The 23,798-nt window shown below is 43.6% G+C and overlaps 2 protein-coding genes across 7 annotated transcripts in view; one reads left to right on the top strand and one right to left on the bottom strand.

Moving 5' to 3' along the window:
* Positions 1 to 16,156, top strand: LOC108924132 (zinc finger protein 106-like). The gene is made up of 21 exons (XM_018735325.2): positions 1 to 75; positions 1,625 to 1,712; positions 1,898 to 1,959; positions 2,200 to 2,382; positions 4,841 to 6,274; positions 6,721 to 7,141; positions 7,432 to 7,495; positions 8,718 to 8,884; positions 9,083 to 9,143; positions 9,365 to 10,538; positions 10,748 to 10,797; positions 11,219 to 11,346; positions 11,454 to 11,588; positions 11,720 to 11,836; positions 12,063 to 12,254; positions 12,352 to 12,414; positions 12,582 to 12,701; positions 12,801 to 12,872; positions 13,010 to 13,081; positions 13,955 to 14,101; positions 14,356 to 16,156. Exons 2-21 carry the CDS (start codon positions 1,659 to 1,661, stop codon positions 14,410 to 14,412), a joined length of 4,773 nt encoding a protein of 1,590 aa, XP_018590841.2. The 5' UTR covers positions 1 to 75; positions 1,625 to 1,658; the 3' UTR covers positions 14,413 to 16,156.
* Positions 16,157 to 16,522: 366 nt separating this feature from the next.
* LOC108924080 (calpain-3-like) overlaps positions 16,523 to 23,798 on the bottom strand; it is a 29,781-nt gene continuing 22,505 nt past the window's right edge. For 3 of the 6 annotated variants that reach the window (XM_018735211.2, XM_018735212.2, XM_018735215.2), the window contains 11 exons: positions 21,595 to 21,631; positions 21,358 to 21,387; positions 20,792 to 20,890; positions 19,420 to 19,497; positions 19,099 to 19,156; positions 18,920 to 18,984; positions 18,655 to 18,723; positions 18,319 to 18,397; positions 17,608 to 17,724; positions 17,355 to 17,413; positions 16,523 to 17,265 (listed from right to left, as the gene is read on the bottom strand). In XM_018735211.2, coding sequence (XP_018590727.1) covers positions 17,239 to 17,265; positions 17,355 to 17,413; positions 17,608 to 17,724; positions 18,319 to 18,397; positions 18,655 to 18,723; positions 18,920 to 18,984; positions 19,099 to 19,156; positions 19,420 to 19,497; positions 20,792 to 20,890; positions 21,358 to 21,387; positions 21,595 to 21,631 — 718 coding nt within the window. In that variant the 3' untranslated portion in view covers positions 16,523 to 17,238. The remainder of the gene's footprint in view (positions 17,266 to 17,354; positions 17,414 to 17,607; positions 17,725 to 18,318; positions 18,398 to 18,654; positions 18,724 to 18,919; positions 18,985 to 19,098; positions 19,157 to 19,419; positions 19,498 to 20,791; positions 20,891 to 21,357; positions 21,388 to 21,594; positions 21,632 to 23,798) is intronic. The other 3 variants (XM_018735213.2, XM_018735214.2, XM_018735216.2) reach the window with 1 other exon arrangement.

Raw genomic sequence — 23,798 nt, 5'->3', positions numbered from 1 at the left:
CGTTGTGACCAGTATGGAGTCTGTGTGCTACACGTGTGGCGAGAGGATTTAAACAACATAGAGTTAGAGCAAAAGGTATGCAATTTGACCGCTTTTCGGGGAATTTCCAATAAAAAATCTCCTGTGCTCACAAACAACTATTTCAGAACTTAAAAGGACAATCGCGACATATAAGAAGTCCATGCATGTCCTTACCCTCTTCTTACTGTGTTTCCTGGATTCTGGAATCCTAGCTGCCCGGTGTTGGTTAACTTAATCATTATGGGTTATGTGAATATTATATTCGTGTACGATACAGTTAATTTTGAGTTTGCTGCTGTTTGTAAGTTTTTTTTAAAACAAAAATAAATAAATAAACATTGCAGACGACATGCAAGTTGAAAATGCTTCACAGCAGCTGGGGCACTGGGGGGGGGGGGGGTAAACCCTCTTTCTACCTGTCACCTGTGCACCCAACTGTATGGATAAAACGGCCAAGGTATGGTGTCTGGCGCACTAGTTAATAACCTGGTGGTGGTGGATCAGTTTATGATAGATTTATTCCAGACCCATTCTGTCTCCAAAACTGTAGACTAAGCAATTTTGAAGTAGAAGTTAACCAAATCTAGGTATTGTGCAGAACTTGTGATGCATAAATTGCCTGGTTTTCTGATTTTAAGGGTCAACTTTTGTTTCTCTTTAGGACATTGAGATATTTTGCTAGAATTTATGGATTTTTTTGGCTTTTGTTCTTGATTCAAATGTCTACAGACAGCATAAAAGTAGACATCGCATACATATCGGGCATATTTTGCCTTGTTTTGTTGTATTTCCCATTGTGATTTTGCTAGGGGACTGTTATACCTTATTATAACTAGATTTTGTAGATGGTCCATTGGGACTCAAAGTTAAGCAAAGGAATTCCATTCTGAAATTAGTGATCTTGACTCAAATAAGAATAACTTACTGTTGATTCCTTTGCATGTAAGGATCTGTATGTACACTTTTTTTCTTCAGCACTGAAGTGGTCTACAGAGATTGCAGACTACAAAGGAAACACGATGAAGCAAATCTGACATAAATCACAAATGAATGGTTTGTGCATCCTTAGGATACACAACAAATTAAAATTTGTGCAAAACACTTATGGGGTTAAAGGTTGTGGAAATTGATTTTGACCTCCATCTTAACGGTACAGTGATAGTTTGGTATTTTTTTTTACACCTGTTTTTAAAAAAATTCAAATCTTCAAAAAACAATGCAGTTGATTAGGTAAAACATGACATACCTTGTCTTCATAGTGTTTTTGTCTGAATACAAGCCAAAGTAAATTTACAAATCACTCCTTTTTGTTTTTCTTATTTTATCTTCTGTTAATGTAATGCACACATTCTCTGTGAGATGTCGCTTTGGAGAAAAGCATCTGCTAAATGAATATTTTTAGACTTAAAAAAAAAAAATTTCCATACTGTCCTCAACTTTTCTGGAATTGGGGTTGTAAATGTAATAAAAAATCTAGTGTTCATTGCATAGTTGGTTTATCAAAAAAAAAAAAAATCAGGAAATAGATATGAAAATTGAGAAACCAATACACTACAGATTTATTATTAAGAAACCCTGTATGTATCTTTGGTTTTACTTCCAGTGATGGCTTGATACATACAACTTCAGGAACCAACATGGCAAGAGAAAGGAAATGCATCCTCTGCCGTACCATCTACAATACAAAGCAGGTAGGGAAGCAGCTCTCCAGACAAACCAAGAAACATAATAAGCCCCTGCACTAAGATATGAAGCAGACTGAGCTCCAGTGGCCTATTAAAAAACCAAATGTGTTTTAGTGTTGTTATTGCTAACGCTTCTTTGCCTCTGACTTACTTTTCTTATCCAACCGGCACAATTTGTCCCTTTCTCACAGGAAATGGATGAGCATATGCGTAGCATGCTGCATCATCGCGAGCTGGAGAACCTGAAGGGCAGGTGAGCGCCATTCCCACACTTGATGATTCTGAGATTTGCTGATACACATGCCTATCTTACTTGCACTCGGAAATCATTCATAGCCAGATCTTGCATAATTGCGCTCTGAATTTTTATTGTGCCAAAATATATCCAACATTGTTCTTTTCTCTGATCCATGCATATGCGTGTTTTGTAGTTGTCAGCGTAAACTTGTGTGCCAGAATGTGTTGATGTTTATTTTCTCTTGTCCCTCTCCAGAGACTGTGACCACGAGTGTCGCGTGTGCCGTGTGTCAGTGGTGGGTCTGACAGGCTATGCCAGCCACATCTCCAGCCCTCTTCACAAGCACCAGGTTGAGCAGCATGATCAGGGTAGCAAGGGATCTGACTCTGAGGAGGAGTACTTTGACCAGGAGTTGGTTGACCTTATTGAGAAGCGCCGGTAAGTGGGACTTATCGATTCATCAGCGTTAACATTTACATGTATTCATTTAACAGACACTTCTCTCCAAAGCAATCAGAGGATACAATTTTGTGCATTACATTAGGAAAAAGAATCATATTTGCAGACGTGTGATTCTTAAGTTAGTTTCTTTCTACTATACGCACCAATGTTCATCACACGAGTAGCTGCATAAAACTCAAAATAGATGATTCCTGATCACCTTCCAACATTTTTTTTTTCTTTTGGAAAAATACGCAAACATTTACGTACAGTACAGCAGTAGCAGCTGTGTAAAGGCTTATCTGGGTATAATCATAAAGTTATGGAGCATAAACATTTATATCTTACATGAGCTTAAGAGATCATGGGTGAAGTGAGTCTGGAAAAGGTGAGTTTTCAGACTCTTTTTAAATGTGAACAGAGATTCAGCAGTTCTGAGTGAGAGGGGGAGGTCGTTCCACCACAACGGAGCCAGAACCGAGAACCTCCGTGCTTTAACTTTTGTGCTTGGGACCACCAAGCGGGCAGATGTGGAAGAGCTGAGCAGTCTGGATGGGGTGTAGCAAATGATCAAGCCTTGTAGATAGCTAGGAGCAGGTAACAAAAACTAATAGTAGAAAACGGTATTATTTGCTCATTTTGAAATTACTCATTGGTGGTACTTGAACTAAGGTAACTGTCTTGTTCTGTTGAAATCACCAGGGCTTAGTGTTAATTGAGTTTCTTTATTTATGTAATCACATGCTAATTGAGGAAATATGGGTTATAATTACTTGATACAAGCATTGGTCAATTTACAAACTCTCCATCAGAAATTTTGGTATAACGGCTCTTGGCATTTGATAACCAAGTTTCGAGTTAAGGAACAAAAAAGTCACACACGCAGTGGCTGAAGCCGCTTGTCCGGGGTCACAGCGAGCCGGAGCCTAACCCAACAACGCAGGGTATAAGGCTGGGGAGGGGAGGGGACACACCCAGGATGAGACACCAGTCCGTCACAAGGCACCCCAAGCAGGACTCGAACTCCAGATCCGCCAGAGAGTAGGACCCGGCCAAACACAGTGCACCACCATGCCCCCTTACAAAAAAGTCAATGTAACTAAATTTATCCAAAGCTTGTCTCAAAAAAATTAAATTTGCACATTACATGAGTAAACCAGAACAGCAGTATTGTACTGCAGCTGGCGTGTCTGCAATCAGAGCTTTCCATCTTTTGGTTTGTTAGGAATGAGAGAATTCTTTTAAAGAGTGGGTAATCGTGAGAATTATATGAAATTCTGTAGGAGTGTCTGTCAGCCGTAATGGGTGTGTTTTTTAATTAATTAAATAATTGCAGAGACAGCAGAGCAATTAGCAGGAATAATTCAACACTTGGCTTTCTTGGTATACCATGTGCATTTTAGCAGCACTGTACAGTTTTAGAAAGATCTTCATGATAAAGACAATGTGTTTAGTGGATCCCTGCCTGGTTTGTTGCTAAAAAATTAAAAAGAGAAGTGAGAAATACTGCTGAGCAGCGTGTGCATGTGTTTTATATTGTGCTGAAATCATGGGTTCTTAGTTATATAGGTATTTTAGAGTGTTCTAGTGATATTTGGGAAAATTTGTTTGGGGTTTTTGGATGGGCTAGGAATGCATTATTTTTTCCCCATTTAAAATAATGGGGACTAGGCTTTCAATATCCAAAATTTAGATATTAATTTTGTGAAGCGAGGGGTGTTTCTTTTTTTTCCTGGGCTCAAGATTGCATAAAACTTAAGTCAGTGGTAGTTTTGACCTCTACAAAAGTGATATTAACATGCAGTTTTCAGAAATCCATTGTATGTATGATATAATAAATCAGGGTAATAATGTGTAACAATTTGCCACAATTTAATTGGTTCCTTAGATTGCAAACACAATTGCAGCTAGTATTTTGCTTTGTTTGTAACTCCAAAGACACATTTACTGCCAAGTCACAAACAGAAGCTTAATACGCAAGTCCATTAATGTATATAATAGCTGTAATAAATAAGCTTATTAACTTTCATATTTTTTAATCTTGAACCTAAGCACTAATTTAAATGTAAAAGTGATCTTCATAAACTCTTAGTTTAGATCTTTGACAGTTTACTTCCATAAACACACATTTGTCAAGTTGTTATTGTTCGTCAAAACTTTCCAGCAAACCCAAGCTGTAAACACAAGTGAGTGGACATGAAATTAAAGTGGTCCCACACTTGTCTTCTGTTTGATTAGTTTGTATTGAAACCTATTGACTGACTGCATAAACAGAAGTTGTTATCTCTCTGAAACAGACAGGAATGAAAAAAATACACTAAGTGAAGAAAATTTGAAATAAATGTGAACTGGAAAATGTTTTTATCTTCAGAAATTCATAACGTGTTTTAAATATGCGAATAAGATCTCTTCTGAGTTCACAATGGCAAATTTCACTCTTATACTTACATTCCAGGAAATTAGAGGAAGAAGCAAAACAGGCTATGGAGGAAAATCAACGAAAGCAACAGTTGCAAAATAAAGGGTTTTCTCAGCATGGTGCACATATGGGATATCCCATGGTCCCCATGATGCAGGAGGGATACGGCTCACCCAACTGGCAGATACACAGGAGTTCCTCTCAAGGACCGAATGGTGGGGCTCATCACCCTGGGGAAAGTCACTTTTCGGAGCAGGTGGGGATGTGGCCTCATGGACAAAAATTTCACCCATCTCATGAATACCCAGGAAGGCCATTAAAATTCCAGAAGTGGTCCATGAGAGGCGTGGGCTTCAGGGGGAGTCAAGGAGCCCAGAACAACTGGCATCATGAAGGTCAAGGATGCCCCCCTCAACAGATGGGAGAATTTTCTCACCCATACATGAGCCATCAGAATCAGGGATCTTGGGAATGGTTGCCAATGTCTCACATGCAGTCTGGGATGGATTTGGACTTCACCAACGATCACCTTCCCCACTCTTGTAGATTCGATCCCAGCTCTGAGGTAGAATTCAATCATGGGGCTTATCAGGCTCCATATGGTGGTATCTACCGAAACTTTCAGGGTAGACAACAAACTATGGGGAGGTCACGAGGAATTCGAGGTAAGGGAAAAGGTTCAAAGTTTTGGCCTTTTAAGCAAAATCGTTGGACCTCATATAACTGGGACACCCCAGAACAGTACCATGAAATTATGTGGAAGGCAAAGAAGGCGTTGCAGAACAAGGACAGCTTTGCCACTGAGCCAGAAATACAGGTTCACCATGTGGAAGAACCTTTGAGTTCAACAAGCAGTGGCCTCAAGCCTGGGTCTTTGACAGTGGAAAAATCCATGAAGAAAAAAGACCCAATAAAAGCTAGCAGTCATCTGAACAGAAAGGGTACACTGAAAGAGTCTCATCTCACTTCTTCCCTGCAGTCTGTTCAGATTACTACCTCCACCAGCGAAAATCCTGGGGAGATTCAGCCTTCAGCTCTGGAAGGCCACCAGAGCCAGGAAGAGGAGGTGGAGGACGGAGACACTAAGAAATGCACATCAATTCAAAAAGAGAATGTGTCCGTGATAGATGAAGTTCCAGGTTCAGAAAGAGACACAATGAAGGAAGCTCAGGCACCTGTCCACGGACCAGTAGTACCAGACCTGAGAAAACTGGGTCTCCCAGCATCCCTGAAGTGGGATTTGACCCGGCATTCAAGCAAAGCCGGGGGTCACGAGCCCAACCTCAATGCAGCACGAAGGATCCGCAACATCAGCGAGTTGCGGAAGTCTGAGGCCGAGAAGGACTTGGGACTGAGGCCCACTCTCCGACAGCTCATCAGCTCCTCGGGTTCGCGCCGAATTGCCAACTGGGACCAGGTGTACCATGAAGTTTGCAAAAAGAAACAAAAGGAAGGGAAGGGCATGCCTAGGTGAGAGAAGCAGTTACTGATATTAGACGGTGTAGGGTGTACGATACAGTTAAAATGATTTTACAGTTATGTTGGGTCTTGGTTGGCTTTGTAAATGGGGTCCCATTTCTTTAGTCATCATTTGAATTTTGGTGGGAAATCCTCTGATGTATCTATGCTTTAAATCAGATCTCTCTGCATATAGATGTCTCCATCTATATCTGTAATGTACTTTTGTATTGTTCTTGCAGATGTACGTACGTTTGTAGAAAGCTGGCTGCTAAATCAATAAATGTACGTGGAAATGCAGTTTATATTCACCTTTACACAAGGCAGTTAATTGAGAGATCCTACTAAAATATCAGCAAAAGATTGTCATCAACAAATGTCATCTGAGACATTGGATAGGACACAGCAGAAAACATGCAAGTTTCTTGTCCTCTTAGTTGCTGTTGTCCATGTTTCAGGTTTGGTATTGAGATGGTGCCCTCTGTGCCCTCTGACCCAGAAGTACTGAACACGGAAGAGGACGAAATTTCCCTGTCAGAGGGATATCAATGGGAATCTTTCAGCAACCCTAGCTCTGCTGTCACTGGGTTTGGGCCCCGCAAACGAAGCTTTTCAGAGAGCAACCTGGGGGCCACTGATCCAGAAAGTGGGTCCAGGGAATCTTCTGCAAAGGAGTGCAGGCTGACCACAGAGAGACTGAACATCTCACCTTGGGGCAGTGAAACCTCTATACACTGTAGATCTGGCCAAGCAGCCAACAGGGAGCTGGAGGAGGTTAACAATACAGCCAGTCTGAGAGGAGATGGTGAGAACCCTTTGGAAGAAGACACCAGACAAGAACAGAATGATTTCCAAGACACAGATCTGACGATAACAAAGGTAGGAGATTGGAGTAGCACAAAAGTAGAGGCAACTGGTAGTGTAGTGGTTAGAGCTGCTGCCTTTGAACCCAAAGGCAATACCCTTGAGCAAAGTATTTACCCTAAAATTGCTCCAGTAAAAATTACCCAGCTGTATAAATGGGTAAATAATTAAGTAGTTTAACACTGCAAGTCGCTTTGGAGAAAAGTCATCTACATGAAGTAATGCAAATGTAAGTGTAAGGAATTGAGCTTTAGCTAGTGGACTTAGCCCGATGATTTAATTTGTTCATCATCTTTTTTGAACAGGATAACCCATCTTTTGTAGTTGTTAGTTCAGAGCAGAGGACTGAAAAGCAGAAAGATGTTAAAGGTGAGTTCCCTTAGAGGACATTTTGATGTTTTGTATGTCCATATACTTATCTTCATCCTCTGTTTTGTAGACTGTATGCGGGAGGTGTTGCATGTATATGGAAAAAGTCTGGAAAATCAAAAAAATGCATTTTTTTGAAACATGGTGCTGTATACTGTACAGGTGGTCCCCGATTTACGGCGATTCGACTAGTGTTTTTTTTTCGACTTTATGATGGTGAGCTGGGAATAGACATTCAGTAGAAACCGTATTTCGAATTTTGACTCCCCCCGCCCCAGGCAAACAATACGCAACACGATACTCTCTCGCGATGCTGGGAAGCGACAGCGATCTGCATGTCCCATTCTGTCACACAGAGGTGTGTGCAGTATTAGGTGTATTAAATGGATTTTCGACTTATGATGGGTTTCGGGGAGCGTAACCTGATCATAAATCGGGGACCACCTGTACTCTGTACTGCAGTGAATATCCTAATGTAACGTGTCATGAACACCTAATGTGCCTAATGAAATTAGTGCTGTAACTGAAGCATACATTCGTACTGCGCATACATAAATACTGTACATGCATGCAGCGTGTAATATATGTACGTACATATATGCACTAATACAAAGATAGTAAATCAAACGGAATATTGTAAATAAAATAAAGACTGCAAATAAAGACACATGTACTGAACAGAAAAAAGCTTGACTTATTAAAATTTAGCTTAGTCATATATCTGAACACTTTCATTTATATTGTTATAGCTTTTCTTTGTTATTTTTAATGTCAGAAACTGCTTACCACCATACCCTGCACACGCTAGACCCCTTTGCCTAGTTTTTCTCGCAGTTTAAACCTCTAATTGACAAATGTCCTTTCTTTGGCCTTTTGCTGCTGTTACATTTTTTGTCACTTCTGGGGCCATTAATAAATTGCAGATACACAGAATTATATCAAAAAGGCACTGAACAGCACACACTCTCTGATACCGTTCTATGAGAACACACGCTACAAGGTGATTAACCGAAACTTTGCCACTCTGTAAAACTAACAGTGGGGATGGCTGGATGGTTCTTTTAAATATAAGAATATATATATATATATGCGCACATACACATGCACAGTATATATGAGCCTTGTGACCTACAAGTAAATTCATGCTGTACTGCACTTATGTGCCCTGTATGTTGTTCGTTCTGATGTTATCTTTCTTGCTTTTGATTCTCCTGTTCCCAAGTTATTTCTACAGAAAGCTCCCAGGTGGACCAGCTTCTGGCTGTGTCCCTGAGGGAGGAGGAACTGAACAGTTCTCTCCAGACACTAGAAAGCAGCCTGATCCAAGGCCGTGCAGCCCTGCAGGCTGCCTACATGGAGATGCAGCGCCTACTGATGGTCAAGCAACAAGTAAGGGGTCGCAAACACCAAAACCATACTGATAACGTTAATCTTAAGAGCCACACATTACTCATTCAGTGTGTCACAGTCTACAGTCTGTTAAAGGCAAATTGCTGTTACTGATTCATCTCCAGAATGTTTTGCTTTTGTACTGTTTATTGCCTCTTTGTGTGCACAGCGTATGTTGGTTTCATATCTGATTTCCAGATTACTACAGAAATGAATGCGCTAAGGGCAAAACGCATTGAAATCCTACAAGGAATGCAAGGTACATGCTTCTTTTTAGGTAAAATATTTGATCAAGATAATGCGATTAACAGGCACTGTGACTCTGCCTTGGTTTTCTGGGGTAGTCGGTGCATCTGTGTGAGTGTACCTCTTTTTCGTCTTGGTGTCTCTCAAATACCTAAACGTTGTCATGATTTAGTTAATGCATTAGTAGCGACTATACTCAATGTCTAATTTTGCTGCTTATGCCATGTTTTCCAGAGGGGTATGATGGAGGGTCTAAACAAACAGTGAAGAAGACCTCAGAGGTTGTTTCACCTGCTGTCAAAGCATCACCTGCTTTGCCCCCTTCCTGCACCATCCAACAGGATGCTCTGTCGTACTCTCCAAGCCAGCTCCCACCAGCTGGTCTGCCCCATATTTTACATCAAGCTGTGCCCCTATCCTCCATGTCTCCTGCACATCCCACTCCTGCCACCACCACGCCGCTTTTCATTAAGCAGGAGCCGGTTTCCCCCACGCGCCTAGACTCGGACCCTGACCCTGCCGAGAACCCTCAGACAGATTCTACCCCAAGCAGCTCGTCTACAGCCCAGTGCATACCACGAGCAGAGCAACATGGGAGTGTGGTTGTGTCTATAGGCCACAGCCAAGAAGATGCTGCCAAAGGATGGAGTTCTTCCGGAGTGCAGTCTCATTCAAGTGCTCCGGCAGAGAACCAAGTACTTCAGGCCAATGAAGAGAGGTGTGTTTCTGTCTCAGAAGAGTCTGTTTCTGACCCTTGCCAAAAGACATCCTCTAAACGGTCTGGAGGTGAGATCGAAAGTCATGTTCTGCTGCTGGCCCATGCATCGTCTCCAGATTTAACACCAGAACAGTCTTCTCCATCTTCTGCCTTTATGCCAAAGGGAAAAAAGATAAACTTGAAGAACAAGAAAAAATGGAAGATAAAAAAGAAGGGAAAAGAGACTGAGAGTTACGCAAACAATGCACAAAATGGCAACGTAGATCAGAGCGCAAATGCTTGCTCTACCTTCTCCACTAAAACCAATATAAATGAAAAGCAGTCTGGAGTAAGCAAGTCCAGCCCAACAAAAGAGAAACAGGAGGAGGAAGAGGGGACAGACTGCAGGAAGAAGTCAGCAGAGGCTGGAAACTCCCTGGCCTCCACAGGGGTGGATCACGGAGCATCTGACAGTGATTCGTCCTCCTCCTTGGCATATGTGGAGCTGCCCGAGGCTCCACCACCCGATATTGTTTCCCTCGACTCATCTGATGCCGAAGATGAGCAGGAGACCTGTGGCAGAGAAAAGTCCCCATCGCTCCCCGGAGCAGGTGGCCCTTCTGATTCAGGAAGAGCAAAACCCAAGGGACTGGCCTGTAATGAGGTCAGCTCCACCAGCGAGCTGAACACTGGTGCAGGAAGTCAGAACAGGTCAGAGCCAAATCCCACAGGCCAGAGCCCTTGTGATGCAAATCATGATTTTAAGATATTAGTTCAAACATAAATACTAGTGTTTTGTATGTGCTCAAGATCGGTTACAAGAAGACTGTCTTTCGAGATGAGTTGGTATTGCTGTCACATCACTACATACTACTTAAATTTTCGTCATCATTTTGGAATGTCACTTTTGTTTTTTGTAGTGATACTCAGATGCCTTCAGCCAGCACGATAGACTCAAAGAAATGCTCAGGCAAGTCCTCGACCTTCCTGAGATATTCCTCGCAGAACTCCCTCTGCCATGTTTGAGTTAACGCACCGAGTCACAGCTAGGTGAATGCCATCTGGTTGAAAGTGGCCCTCTGAGCAGAAATCATGTTTACATTTACATTTATTCATTTAGCAGACGCTTTTGTCCAAAGCGATGTACATCTCAGCAAAAGAACAATTTATGCATTAATTCATGCAGTTTATGCATGTTCCAGCCGCGACATCATTTTATTAGTTTATATATGAGCAAATTTGCCTAAATGTCATCTTTTCAATGCACACCTTTTTTTATGCACACCTTCAGCCAATAAAGCGATATGATGGTAAAAGATATATTGTCTTCCCATTAGTGAAAGCCAGGCATCTAAGTGGCTAAGTCACAAGATCACGTGTCTTTGCTGCAGGTGTTTCCATGGAGCCAACCGAAGGGTCATTTGAGGGTCACAAGCAGGCTGTTACCGCCTTGCAGATCCACGGTGGATGCCTGTATACCTGTTCTGAGGACCACACTGTGCGGGTCTTCAGCTTGGTGGTGAGTTGGACTCCCTGGGAATTCTTGCTCCCAAATCCTAGTGGAATTTGTAACTTGCCGTGTGTAGTTTCTATAACCAGCATGTCAACTCTCCGCATCGTTTGCAGAGCCGGCAGTGTGTCGAAGTGTTCGAAGGCCACAGCGCCAAAGTCAACTGCCTTTTCGTATCCTCTGGACCGGACCTGCAGCACCGGCTCTACACAGGCTCCAGTGACCAGACCATCTGCTGCTATAGCCTCAAGGTCCACTTCTGCTCTGTGAAATTTTCAGATACCATACAATTAGAATAAAGTGAATGTCGTTTGCCAGTTATTTTGCTAGCTTGCTTCTCTTCCATACTGGTTGACCCCCCCCCCAATACCCTTTCCTTCAGACCCGGGAGTGTGAAAAGCAGTTCAGCTTGATGGACAGGGTCCTGTGTCTGCACAGTCGCTGGAAGATTCTCTATGCAGGCCTCGCCAATGGTTGTGTAGTGAGCGTTTGCCTGAAGGTGTGCATTGCCTGTACCCAGTCTCACACGTCAAAGAATGGAATGGGGTGTTTACGAAAAATTTAATTGCAAATTCGTCATTGCTGCATTTCCACAAAAGTTAAAGTTCCTGCTTTTCAGTAATGTGTTTGTTAGCCCCTTGTTTGACTAAACAAAACTGTGTTTAAGCTGTACACTGTTGGGTTTTTCATTGTTGTGTTGTTTATAAAATGTTGTCACTCCTTAGTCGAACCGGCAGCTGGATGTATTTGAGTGCCACAGTCCACGTGCGGTCAGCTGTCTAGCCTCCACACAGGAGGGGGCGCGGCGACTCCTGCTGGTGGGCTCATACGACTGCACCATCAGCGTGCGGGATGCCAAGAGTGGCCTGCTGCTCCGCACACTGAAGGGTCACACCAAGACCGTGCTCTGCATGAAGGTAGGGGTCCAGAGACCAACCACTCCCAGCTGCCTGCTGTCATTTCCCCTTATGTGGTGTCTGACTACCCATGTGTGACCACACTGTCTGTCTGCAGGTGTCTCATGAATTTGTGTACAGCGGTTCAAGCGACTGGCTTGTCCAGTGCCATAACATTCATGTAAGTGTCAAGCCCAGCACGCACTGTGCTCTCTGCCTTCTAGAGAGTGGTCTTCAGAAAACAGCCCGAAAGAGCCGAAACTCTTGCTAATTGGTACATTGTGTCATTAAAGACGTTTTCTGTTCTTCTCTCCTGCTCGTGTTTGTGGTCATTCTTTGCATGCACAGACAGGAGAACTAAAACGCATCTACAAAGGTCACAACCATGCAGTGACCGTAGTTGCTGTCTTGGGGAAAGTAATGATAACAGCGTGTTTGGACAAGCTGGTGCGTGTCTATGAGTTGCAGGTGGGTTCTGCTGTACACTGAACCTCTCCGTTCACTTCTAAATGCCAGAAATCATGGTATTTCCAGATAGATTATGCATTGTGTGTTTCTGCCCCACAGTCCCACGACCGGCTCCAGGTGTACGGTGGCCACAAAGACATGGTTATGTGCATGGCCATCCACAAAAGCATGGTGAGTAAGAACAGGCCACTGACCCTCATACACATGGACAGCTTGAAGATATCCTATTGGTCATGTCTAATTTAATGAGACGGAAATGAAACCGTTGAGTGTTTATAGGAAGGTTTGGCTTTAATTTTGTGGCACAGATCTACACCGGCTGCTATGACGGGAGCATACAGGCTGTCAGACTCAACCTGATGCAGAACTACCGTTGCTGGGTAAGTTAGTGTGCGGTAATCCTATGCAGGTCCACTTTTGTGTCTGGAAAAGTGTCCTTTAAGATGAAATACTTTGTCATTGTGTGCAATACAATGACATTTTTGTGCGGCAGCTCTTAGAACAGCAGCAGCAGAAAGAACACTTGAATAAGAATTAGATTAAAACTTTGAAGTCATCAGTCCTTAGCAGCCTTGTGGGGGTGGATGCGGGGGAGTAATGGAGGCAGCAGCTGGCTTTTGTGATCAGTTCTCTGGTTTGGCAGGGAGGGTGTGATGATGGCCATGGCTCTGGGAAAGAAGCTGTTCCTCAGTCTATTGGTGTGGGATTTTATTGTCCTGAACAGTTTGTCAGACAGCACTTGTTCTTACTGGGATGTGTGGTGCCCTTGATCATACTGCCAGCCTTCTTTCTCATTCAGGTAGCTTAGGTACTGTCCAAATTGGGGAGCTCCATCCCAACGTTGCGCTGGACTGCTTTCTTCATGCAGTGCAGATCCGTTCGCTCGGAAGTTATACAGCTGGCATGCAAATGACATTAATAGCCATCTTTCATTCGTTGTTTGTTGAAATGTTTAGCGCATGGTATCTTATTCCAGCTCCTTCAAATGCAGTACTTTGTGGTAAAAAGGTGGCTTGTGTTTCAAGTGGAGGTCTTATCTGAACTTAAGTGACTTAAATCATTTTTTTTTAAATTGTATAATCCCCTTTGACTTGTGGTCTTCAAGTCTAAAGTTACTCTCAGACATTGACATCATAAAGTTTAAATGAATATCTTGATCAGAAAGACAGTCATTTTAGGGAATTTGTGTTAGGGAATACAGGTTTTGAGGAACGAGTTCTGTGAATTCGAGTGGCCTTTCTCCTCTCCCCCAGTGGCATGGCTGCACCTTGATCTTTGGTGTTGTGGAACATCTTCACCAGCACCTGCTCACAGATCACACCAGCCCCACATTCCAGGTCATGAAGTGTCGCTGGAAGGGCTGTGAAGCTTTCTTCTCTGTGAGGAATGGCACCAAGGAGGTAGGCAATCCACACCAAGAAATGTCAGCGCAAAGCGAATTAGCTCACTGAAACGCAACATTTAGCAAAGGGCTTTCAGCTGTGTCCCACAAATGACTTTGATCACTTTTCTGGCCAAACTCCGTAGATGGAGAGAGAGGTTTGGACATATTTGATTAAAACTGGGAGACAGAGCAGATTTTTGTTTTGTGAGGTGTTTGGATATGAGTGTCAGGACCACTTTTCTTGATTGTTCTTTTTCCATCTCCCTGAAGGACTTACCCAAACACATGCAGAAACATGCTGAGGAGGACAGCAGTCCAGAGACCTAGAGAGCACTGAGGTTTTGGACAGGAGAGGCAGAGGGGGTCCCCCTTCCTTTTTCTTTTCACTGTTCCTGCCCTTCATTGCACCTGGAGTCACATGAATACGTTAGCTGAGTATCCCCACCAGAGTCAACAGACAACCCTGTCTTCACCTGGTTTGTCAGTTGGCTGCCTTTTGGTTTTTATTGTTGCTTAGTCCTGTCTGATCAGCTGGACCCCATGCTTGGAGAGGAAGAGCCCTCTGCAGCCAGGGTGCAGGGACTGAGCCAGTTGAGTTGATGTTGGACAGGGTGGTGTTCACCACATAATACAGCTGCTCTCCTTGACCAAGACTTAACCCGAGCGCCCGCCCGCCTGTCTGCTAGCACAGCAAGGTCAATTACTCCATGTCACCAGCAAAACAACACCTTACTGTCCCTTATCCACTTGTCCCTAAAATTTTATCCCACAGTAATTTTTCTATTTTTAACCACATTGTCTGATTTTACATTGCTTTTATCATTTTTGGAATATCATGTTGGTGTGGCCGTGTTAAGACATAATTTGTAAGAAGATTCTCAGAACAGTATTTGCCTACTCAGACAGGACACAGACATAGTATGCAGTCTAGCATGGCCTTAGAATAATATTATTCCTCAGTATTATGCAAATAAAAATTGGTTTGTTACCCTCAAGTGACCTTTACTAGTAACCGGAGGTCATAGAATGATAAGCCCTATATGGTCCGTTGTGAGATTCAAACTACTGATGGTTGTCCTGTTTTGAGCTCCTGTCTTTGATCTGCAAGTATTCGTATGCATGTGTTGTGCATCTCCAAAGTAGCCTTGCAAAAGGTTTTAGTATCTGTGATCACGTTCTTCGATTTGATTCAGTGCTTATCAGCTCAGCTGTTTGTATTGCAATATAAAGCTTAGGTTAATTACCATGTGTTTTCTTTCTCTTTGCCCAGGAAGCGCTGTCCAGACAGAGTTTGTGTCCTGGTAATAAAAACTGGGCTTTTTAATGGTTTTAGACTAGCAGTGACAGCAGCTGAATAGTAACATGGGTGTGTGTGTCAAGTGTTAAGGCAGCTGTGCGTCAACATAAGTGCATTTTCAGTTTTTATGGAATGACCTTATGTGTATGACCAGTTTTGTTTTTGAAAACTTAAAACTCTGGGTTGTGCTTCTCTAACCTACTGAAAACATCCCTAAAGACAGTAGTTCAAAGTGTTGTATAAAATGTTGCGTTTTTTTAATTCTTTTTATTTTTCCCCCATAGACCTCACCTTTCATACTTCGTGTGGTCTATTATTCACAAGTGTGCCTGAGCTTGCTGAACCACCCTCACTGATATCAGTACCAATACTCCACATTAAAAATTAATTTTCAGATCCCAAAACAAGCATTCTTTTGTGTTCTTAAATTTTGGTGACCATAATACTGTTTGGGTGGAGGAGACGGTGTGTTCTTGTGGAATCAATAGTATAGTAAGAGGGTTGATTTGTGTACCCCAATGCAGCACAAGACCAGAACATGTCAGTATGCAGTCAAACACAGTATTTTTCTACCGTAAAACTGCATGCTTGGGTGGTGGTGACAAGGAAGCTATTTGGCTGCAGTATCAGGTGTGTATGACTGGTTTGAGCAGGTGGGTAAAACTATGGATGTAAACACTGGCTCTCCTACTGTTTTTGCTTCCTAGTTGGTCAGCATCCTTCTCCTTTTTGAAAACTTGTGCATGCCTGTTTAACATGTTTTGTACGGAAATGTTTTTATAAGAAAACATGCAAACGTTAAATAAAAAAGTTAAAATATTTTATTGCAGTTTGTCTTTGAGTGCTTTACAGTCATCCTTTCAGAGAAGTGTGTTCACATAGCTTGACCAGGAACACGAGGAGTCCTTTCTGAACACTTTAATTAATTTGGAAAATTTAAGCTGCATTCACTTTAAATAGTCACAACATTTCCGTGCAACCAAGAGACAGGACTGACAAGTCTGTGAATGTCTCTCTTGCACAGGGTACTATGGAAACAAAGTATTGTACTAAATACAGAAAAGCCCAATCACCCTTCATGAAAGCCTCTGGGGAAAAATCAAACAAATGTTGAGTAAACTGCATTGAGAAAAATTACTTATGACTAAAGCCTTAATTTCAATGTTAAACTAGGAAAAATTTTCAAACCATATGTATATCCACAGCGTCTTTTAATCCCCTCCAACTGGCAATAGATGACAGGTATCACATACTGATCTCTAGGTGTTAGTTTGCAGGTTTTGGGACTGTCCACATGAAGTGTCAAAAATGAGGCAGTTCTTAGTATTTGGGCTGTGAAGGGACATGGATAGTGCCCAGTGGGAACGAGCCATTTCTGCTCAATAGTGCCAAAGGCCATTAAGAGTGACTGAACAACAGAGGGGAAGTGTGGCCCAGAGGAGCAGATGGATCAGGAGTCGGAGGGAGGTCCGTTTCTCCTTTCTGCTTTTCCCTTTGTGACCTAGGATGGATGTCATGCACGGAGAGCGTACGTAAACCTATTGCGTACACAATGGACAGGTGGAGATCAGCTATGGAGAAATGGCTATGTCCCTGAGGTATGTTGACAAGAGTTGGTGTGTGTTGGTGAGGAGAAAGTAAGGAGTGACCAGGACATGAGGGAATACAGAGAGTGATAAGAGAATCAGAGAGATGGATGAAGCTGGAGGGGGTGAGAAGATTGTGCAATGGAAGGGGGAAGGAGTATAGAAGAGATGCGTTGGTAGGTTTACGGTTGAGGTAACAGCTGTTGCAGTTTGGCCTGGAATCCAGCTTCAAGCCTGTCAGGGCCTGTGCTTGGAGGCTTGGAGGCTGGTCTAGGCATACATGGTGAGCTGGAGCCACTGCACACAAAGGGCAACATGTCAGTCAGCCTGGTTCTGGCACCCCCTGTGTTCTGTTCTGTTCATCAATCTCCAGCGGTTACTCTTACCTCCAGGACATTGAGTCTGATCAATCCATCCCCATCTTTGTCAAAAGCATGGAACGCCCCTGCAAGGAGACCCACTTATCTCAGCTGAGACAGGCTGGTTTTCGCTTTCCATGGTCAAGGCCCACCTTACCAAGTGAACTTGCCAATGTACTCCAGATAGTATATAGATACGCACACAGTATTTTTAACGTATGAAATTCATAATTCTGCTTAGCAGCTTGTGATCTTTGACTTCGGATTTAGTGGGACTTACTGAACATGCCCTCAAGCCGCACAAGACAGCAGATGAAGCTGTCGAAATCAATGTTCATGTTCTCATCAGCATAGCGCATGGTGATGATGTCATACAATTGATTGTTCAGACGGAAGCCTGGGTGCGACAGAACACTGTAATCAGAGATTTGGATAAACGGGAGTAACACTGGAACATTTATTTATTTATTTATTTATTTGCTGAACTGCAAAAAATGTAGGCAACGTTAAGTGGGAGAGATAGTTTCATATATTTCCATGAACTGCTTGAAAGTATGTCAACCCCTTCTGTCCCTTAATTTTACCATGAAATGCTTATTTAACGAGAAGCACTATCTCATATGACACAATAGGTGTGTAATGACCAATTCCATGTTGCTTTAGAGGAAATCATGTGTGTAGCAGAAACACAGAAGTAGTGCAGGTGCAAAAATAAGTGAACCCCAAGTAGGTAAGTAGAATCAGGTGTGTAAATCATAATCTTTTATAAGTTTATCTTAAAATTTAATATTTTATAAAACAATAATGACCATCTCTACAGGGTTCACGAACTTTCAAGCAGCACTGTAGATCATTTAAAAATGTGAAATCCGGCAGCTTTAGACTGTGTCACGAATAAAGCAAAGTTGATCAACTGGATTGGACTGGTTTTCATGAATGGCATCAAAAACAATCAGTGCAGTTTATCGCGATGGGACTGTGTGGCTCTAACCTGCGTCATTCACAGCATTCCTCATCTCATAGCTGCTGATGGTGCCGGACATGTCAGTGTCATAGTGCTTGAAGGTTCCCTGCATCAAGAGCACAACGTGAGCTGACTGTGGGTGTCTCTGCTCTCTCTTTGCTGTCAATACAATTTCGTATTTAGGCAATAAAACAGCCAACCTTTTGAACTTGTATGACAATATATCAGAAAAGTCCTCATTTCTACCGTCTGTTATTCAATAGTGTCCTATACCTGACAGTGTCTTTGCTGGAAACAGCCATGTTCAGAAGTGAATATCAATCAACGTTCCCCACTAAAACGGAAGACAACCGTTTGACTCACCTGCCACTGTTTGATTTTGTTCCACAGGTGTCGGAACTCCTGCAGGTTCAACTTGCCCGATCCGTCAGTCTGGTCATGCCCGGTTAAGACAACAGCTGTCCCAGAACAAACCTTTCTTTCTGTTTGTCAGATCTATGGTACTTCGAATCTTACCTCTGTCTTTGGAAGAAAAAGGTACTGTTTGCACCGCTGGAAGCCATCGCAGTTTCAAGCCCCATTGTGCCACTTCGAACTACCTTCTTAGATCTACCAGCAACAAGGATACATCCATCAGGGCAATCATGCTTCTACAGCTCTCCAGAGTGAAGCCCTCAGTCTTCAGTTCCTGGTCTACAGAGGGTTGTGGGCAGTGACAGTGGTGGCGAGGAACACAGAGGGAGCAGCAAAGGCAGTTTAGAGTAACATTTCAAAGAAGTGATGGGAACAAGAAAGATGTGAACTCACGTTTGGCAACCACTCTGTTCAGAACATTCTTGAGCTCATTGGCTGTGATCTCCATGTCCTATAGGAAGAGAGAGCTCAGAGTTGGGGCTCGTCCAGATAGCACACCCAGCGATCACGGTGAGTGCCGGTGCAACGACTAAAAGAAGAGCGCCTTTCCAACACAGTCAGACTTTCTTCTAAATCACGAAAATTCTCGAGAGCATCCCAAACGCACTAACACACGCAATGTTGCACTGCAATGCTCAACAGTTAGAAAATCAGTTTCCCCGGTTCCCCCATACTCACAGTCCCCCCAGTGCTCCGTGGCCTCCTAGTACTCACTTCTCCGGCGATCTGCTGAAAGATGGTGCGGAACTGTTTGTCTTCCTCGCTCTCTTCCCCGGCAGAGGCTGGTGCTGGCTGAGACACGAGGAGAGAGGGAAGGGAAGGAGGCAGAAAGAGATGTCTGCAGTGTTAGGGGAAGCGAACAAAAGAGGAGGCCATGTCTTGCAGGCCAGCAAATGCTCACACATCGCTCTCCGACAGGGCAAAGTTAAAAGCAGCAACATTACCTTCGGTACAATTACCTCAAGGGCACCTGGGCGTTAGCATGTCTACATTCACCTCTCAAACTCTTTACATGCTCAAGAGAGTGCAAATAGACATGAGCGCATGTGTAACCATTGGCATGCACATGTTCTTTGCTCTATGTGTGAGCAACAGGAGAAATTATCGTAATTGCCATTTACACAGTGGCTCAGTGATTCAATATATACTAGAAGTAAGTGAAGGTGAACAGGAAAAGCAGTGCTTGTCTCCACAACTGGAAGGACAGGGTTTGATGGCTCTCGCGGGGCACAGATAACACTGCTGGAGACTTAGGAGGAGCGTTGGTGAATGCACGTGATCGGAGCATGCATCAGAGGGCCTCTGACGGTGCGGACATGCTGCGTCACCATTAAAGCCGTAATCCGTTCAGAGTGAGGGAACACAGGAGGACCAGCGACAGTGACAGGATCATCTCACTGGCTCCTCATCGCCCTGCCGTGCTGCACGTACCAGGCTGTCTCCTCATTACGCAATGACCCAAGCTAGGACCGGTTGACAGAGATCAGGCCAACTCAGAGCAGCCAGCTCCTAACAGCTCTTCAGAAAACCTGCAAGGTCCCACAAGTTCCAAACTCGTGCAACATTAATGAGAACAGGAACAACAAAATCCCAAGGGAGCTCTGCTGCTGTTGTCCACTTAGAAAGTGCATGCAGAAGGAACAAGAGGGAGAAAGGAAAACCATTCAAACGTTCCCCTCAAGCAGTGCTCTCAGTGCTTGCGGAACATGCTGACGACGGGTTGGGGGTGGGGGTAGGCAAGGTGATACCAAAGGAAGACCCCATTGCACGACCAAGTAGTCAGATACCATAACTTCAGGAAAAAACCCAGCAAGTTTCCATGTGTCACTGGGTGCAGTACCCTCTTGGGTCTGTAGGGGGAGGGATTGCCAAAGAATGGCAACCTCACAGCACTTGGTGTTTATCCTTAAGTGGTTGATATAGCAAATGTGGGTCATTATGGCCCCATGACTTGGAGATCGGCTGCATGTTGGCCCTACTGAGACTTATTTCAGGGAAGGGCAATGGAGTGGAATGAAGAAAATCTATCCTTCCATCACCTCACCCCTTACCCTCCTCACCCCCTCTCCACAGAGAGGAAATCAACCTTTTTTATATCCTGCTTCCTGTTCTTTTTCTCCTCCTCGTACTCCTCCTGCTCAATCTCCCTGTTGACATTCGCTCTGTCCGACACAAAAACGATGGGCTGGCATCCAAGGGGGGGTTGTCAATGAGGTGTGGGACAGGGACGGAAAATGGGTTAAGACAAAGGAATCGGGAAGGAACACGCAAGGGCAGATGACCACTGGTCAACTTGGAGGTCTACACTAAGCTATTGCGTGTTGTGATCCATACATCACTCAGAACTCACACCATGCAACATTTCTGCTGAGGAGTCATTGTGTGACTCATGCATTATGTGGACACTTGGGAAGATCATTACACTAAACCCCAGGTAACAACTGACCTTTCAGGTGCTCTTTATACCAAGGCTGAACTGAAAAAAGTTTGGATTACATTCCTACTATTCGATCTAAATATAAACTGCTGTAAATAATTCTGAAACCCAACCAGATCATGCACTTTGTTACAGCCCTATGAAATCAGAAGTGCTTCTTAACTTCAGTTTTTACCATGGGAAGCCAAAAGGAGCACTCCTATTAATAATTTTACCTTTTCTTTCTTTTTCTTTGGCTTCTCTGGCTGAGGGTGCCAAGTGGAATAAAACGGTGGTTAAAGAGAGGAAGGGAAAGAAGGAAAAGGTTGTTGATGCCAAGGGATCTGTTCACCTTTGAAGATGTGAGAATGCATTTTTCAGGTTCGTTTAAGGGTGCTGATGTTTGTGGGCCAGTGGTTTATACGAAATCGCTATGAGTGACTACTGGGAGGATGTGCTGCTGAGATACTCACCACTGGATTGTCAGCTTCAATCCTGTTCTCTATTTCCCTGAGTAGAAACCAACAAACAGCAGTTAGCATGGCACCACCGGCCTCAACACGGTCACACCAGGAGAGAGTTGAACACGACTGTTTCAACACTTTTCTACTTCTAAGTTTCTCACACATCCCTTCATTTCTGACATCCCATCTTGATTACATTGTCCATGCCTTATGGTTTTGCACAAGCGCTGAGGTGGTGAAACACACACACATTGTCTGAAACCGCTTGTCCCATGGGGGGGTCGCGGGGAGCCGGAGCCTAACCCAGAAACTCAGGGTGTCAAGCTGGAGGGGGAGGCGACACACCCAGGACGGGACGCCAGTCCATCACAAGGCACCCCAAGCAGGACTTGAACCCCAGACCCACCAGAGAGCAGGACCCGGTCCAACCCACTGCACCACCACACCCCCACTGGGCTTCTCTGTCACATTTTAATTTGTGTTGTAACAGAACACATGACACCACTTCTGATGACTGTCAAACTTTCGCAGGGACCGAACAGGGTTTTGCATTTGCGTAATCAAGGAAGAGGAACAGGCTTTCAGTGCGTTTCCTTCTCTTTTTGGTTGCGTCACCTCTGCATTGGAAAAAAAAAAGGGAGAAGTGAGGCTTTTCGAAGTTATTGCCCCTGTTGTGAAATATTCCACCGAGCAGATCTTCGCACTTCACATCTTATACCACGCAAATCGTGAGCGCCGGCATTGTCCGAGTTCACTGGGTGTGGACAAGCTTTCTGTGGTGTGTCTCGGCCCTTAATGCGCAGCGATCGCAAACGGTCACTGACAGGAGACATAACAGGATTTGTGTGTTACTTGGTAACAAGTGAACTAACATGATGTTGGGCTTTTGCTTTAAATGCACCTATCGTGCATTTCTTTTTTCGTCTGGCATTCTTTGTCTAACACAATTAGTAATATATTAATCTATTATCAGTTTGCCTTATAGAGCTGATGCTTTTCTCCAAAGCAACTTACAATGTTCAGCTATTTATAATTGTTCTAACCATTTATAGCCCTGGATAATGTTTTTCAGATCAGGTGCTTACTCTGAATTGCCCCAGGTAAGCTCAAGGGCACTACAGCATGGGATGGGATGCAAACCCGAGGCTTTCCGGTGTAAAGTGGAAACTTTAACCACTATACTACCTGCTGCTTCACATAATTGCTATAAACACCCAACAATTATTAAGTTATTAGTTGATTCAGCAGATGTAATTAGATATCTTAAGTCATTGTGTTGTTAAGGGAGTGGCAGTTATGAGTGATCTTGTGCCATTACACAGTATAGTTTGAGGCATTGTGGTAAGGCAGTGACAACCCCGCATGAGGTTAAGGTGCTTCTTTTCACTGGTTAGACAAGAGGTCCAGATGGTCCAGAACAGATGCAGCCCGTGGAGGTCCGAAGCACCCTACTCTCATCCAGCGAGGCTGCGTTGTGGGCCGAGGAGCTGGTCCAATTTAATGAGCTGTTTACCGGGGTACATCAAAACCTGAGGCCACTTGTCCTAAAAGAGACTCCATAATGGCTTCGAACTGGGGGCGATTTCTTCCAGCTCTACAAATTAAATTGTTGTTAGGGTTATTTGCCCTTGACTTTTTCTGCCCTCTCAGAACCGCCAAAAGACTGCATGTCAACAGGACTATTAGCAAGTACAATGCCGCAATGCTGCGCGACAAAAAATACGCAATATACAAAGTCAACTTCATTGACTTTGTGTATTGCGTATTTTTAGAGGGTGGAAATCTCATTTCTGACCCAAAAAACAAGCCAAGCTGGGCTTTGGGGACTTTCTTTAGGGAAAAGTACAAGTTAGCACTAGACTGGAATTTAGCATCTTCCGGAGTAGACCGCGTTGTCATAGTAGTCAGACTACATCAATGATCCGTGAAGACAACGTCTAACGGTTTACGATGCAGAACCCTGAGGATGTTTCCAACATAGGAAACGAAACGTTGGGATTAGTCTCTATGACAACACGGTCTACTCCGGAAGATGCTAAATTCCAGTCTAATGACAACGGCCGCGGAAGCCTACGTGACTTGATGAGTTAGTACTAGTTGGGTCACATTTTAAAAGCATCGTTGGCTTGGCAAGAATGGAAGCAATCTACAGCTACACACACTTTTACCGTTCTTCACACAACACAGAGATCAACACAGTGTATGGACTGGAA

Source organism: Scleropages formosus, chromosome 1 (genome assembly GCF_900964775.1).
Source record: "Scleropages formosus chromosome 1, fSclFor1.1, whole genome shotgun sequence".
NCBI lineage: Eukaryota > Metazoa > Chordata > Actinopteri > Osteoglossiformes > Osteoglossidae > Scleropages > Scleropages formosus.
Note: the sequence above shows the minus strand (reverse complement) of the source record. Positions and strands in the feature narration are given on the sequence as shown.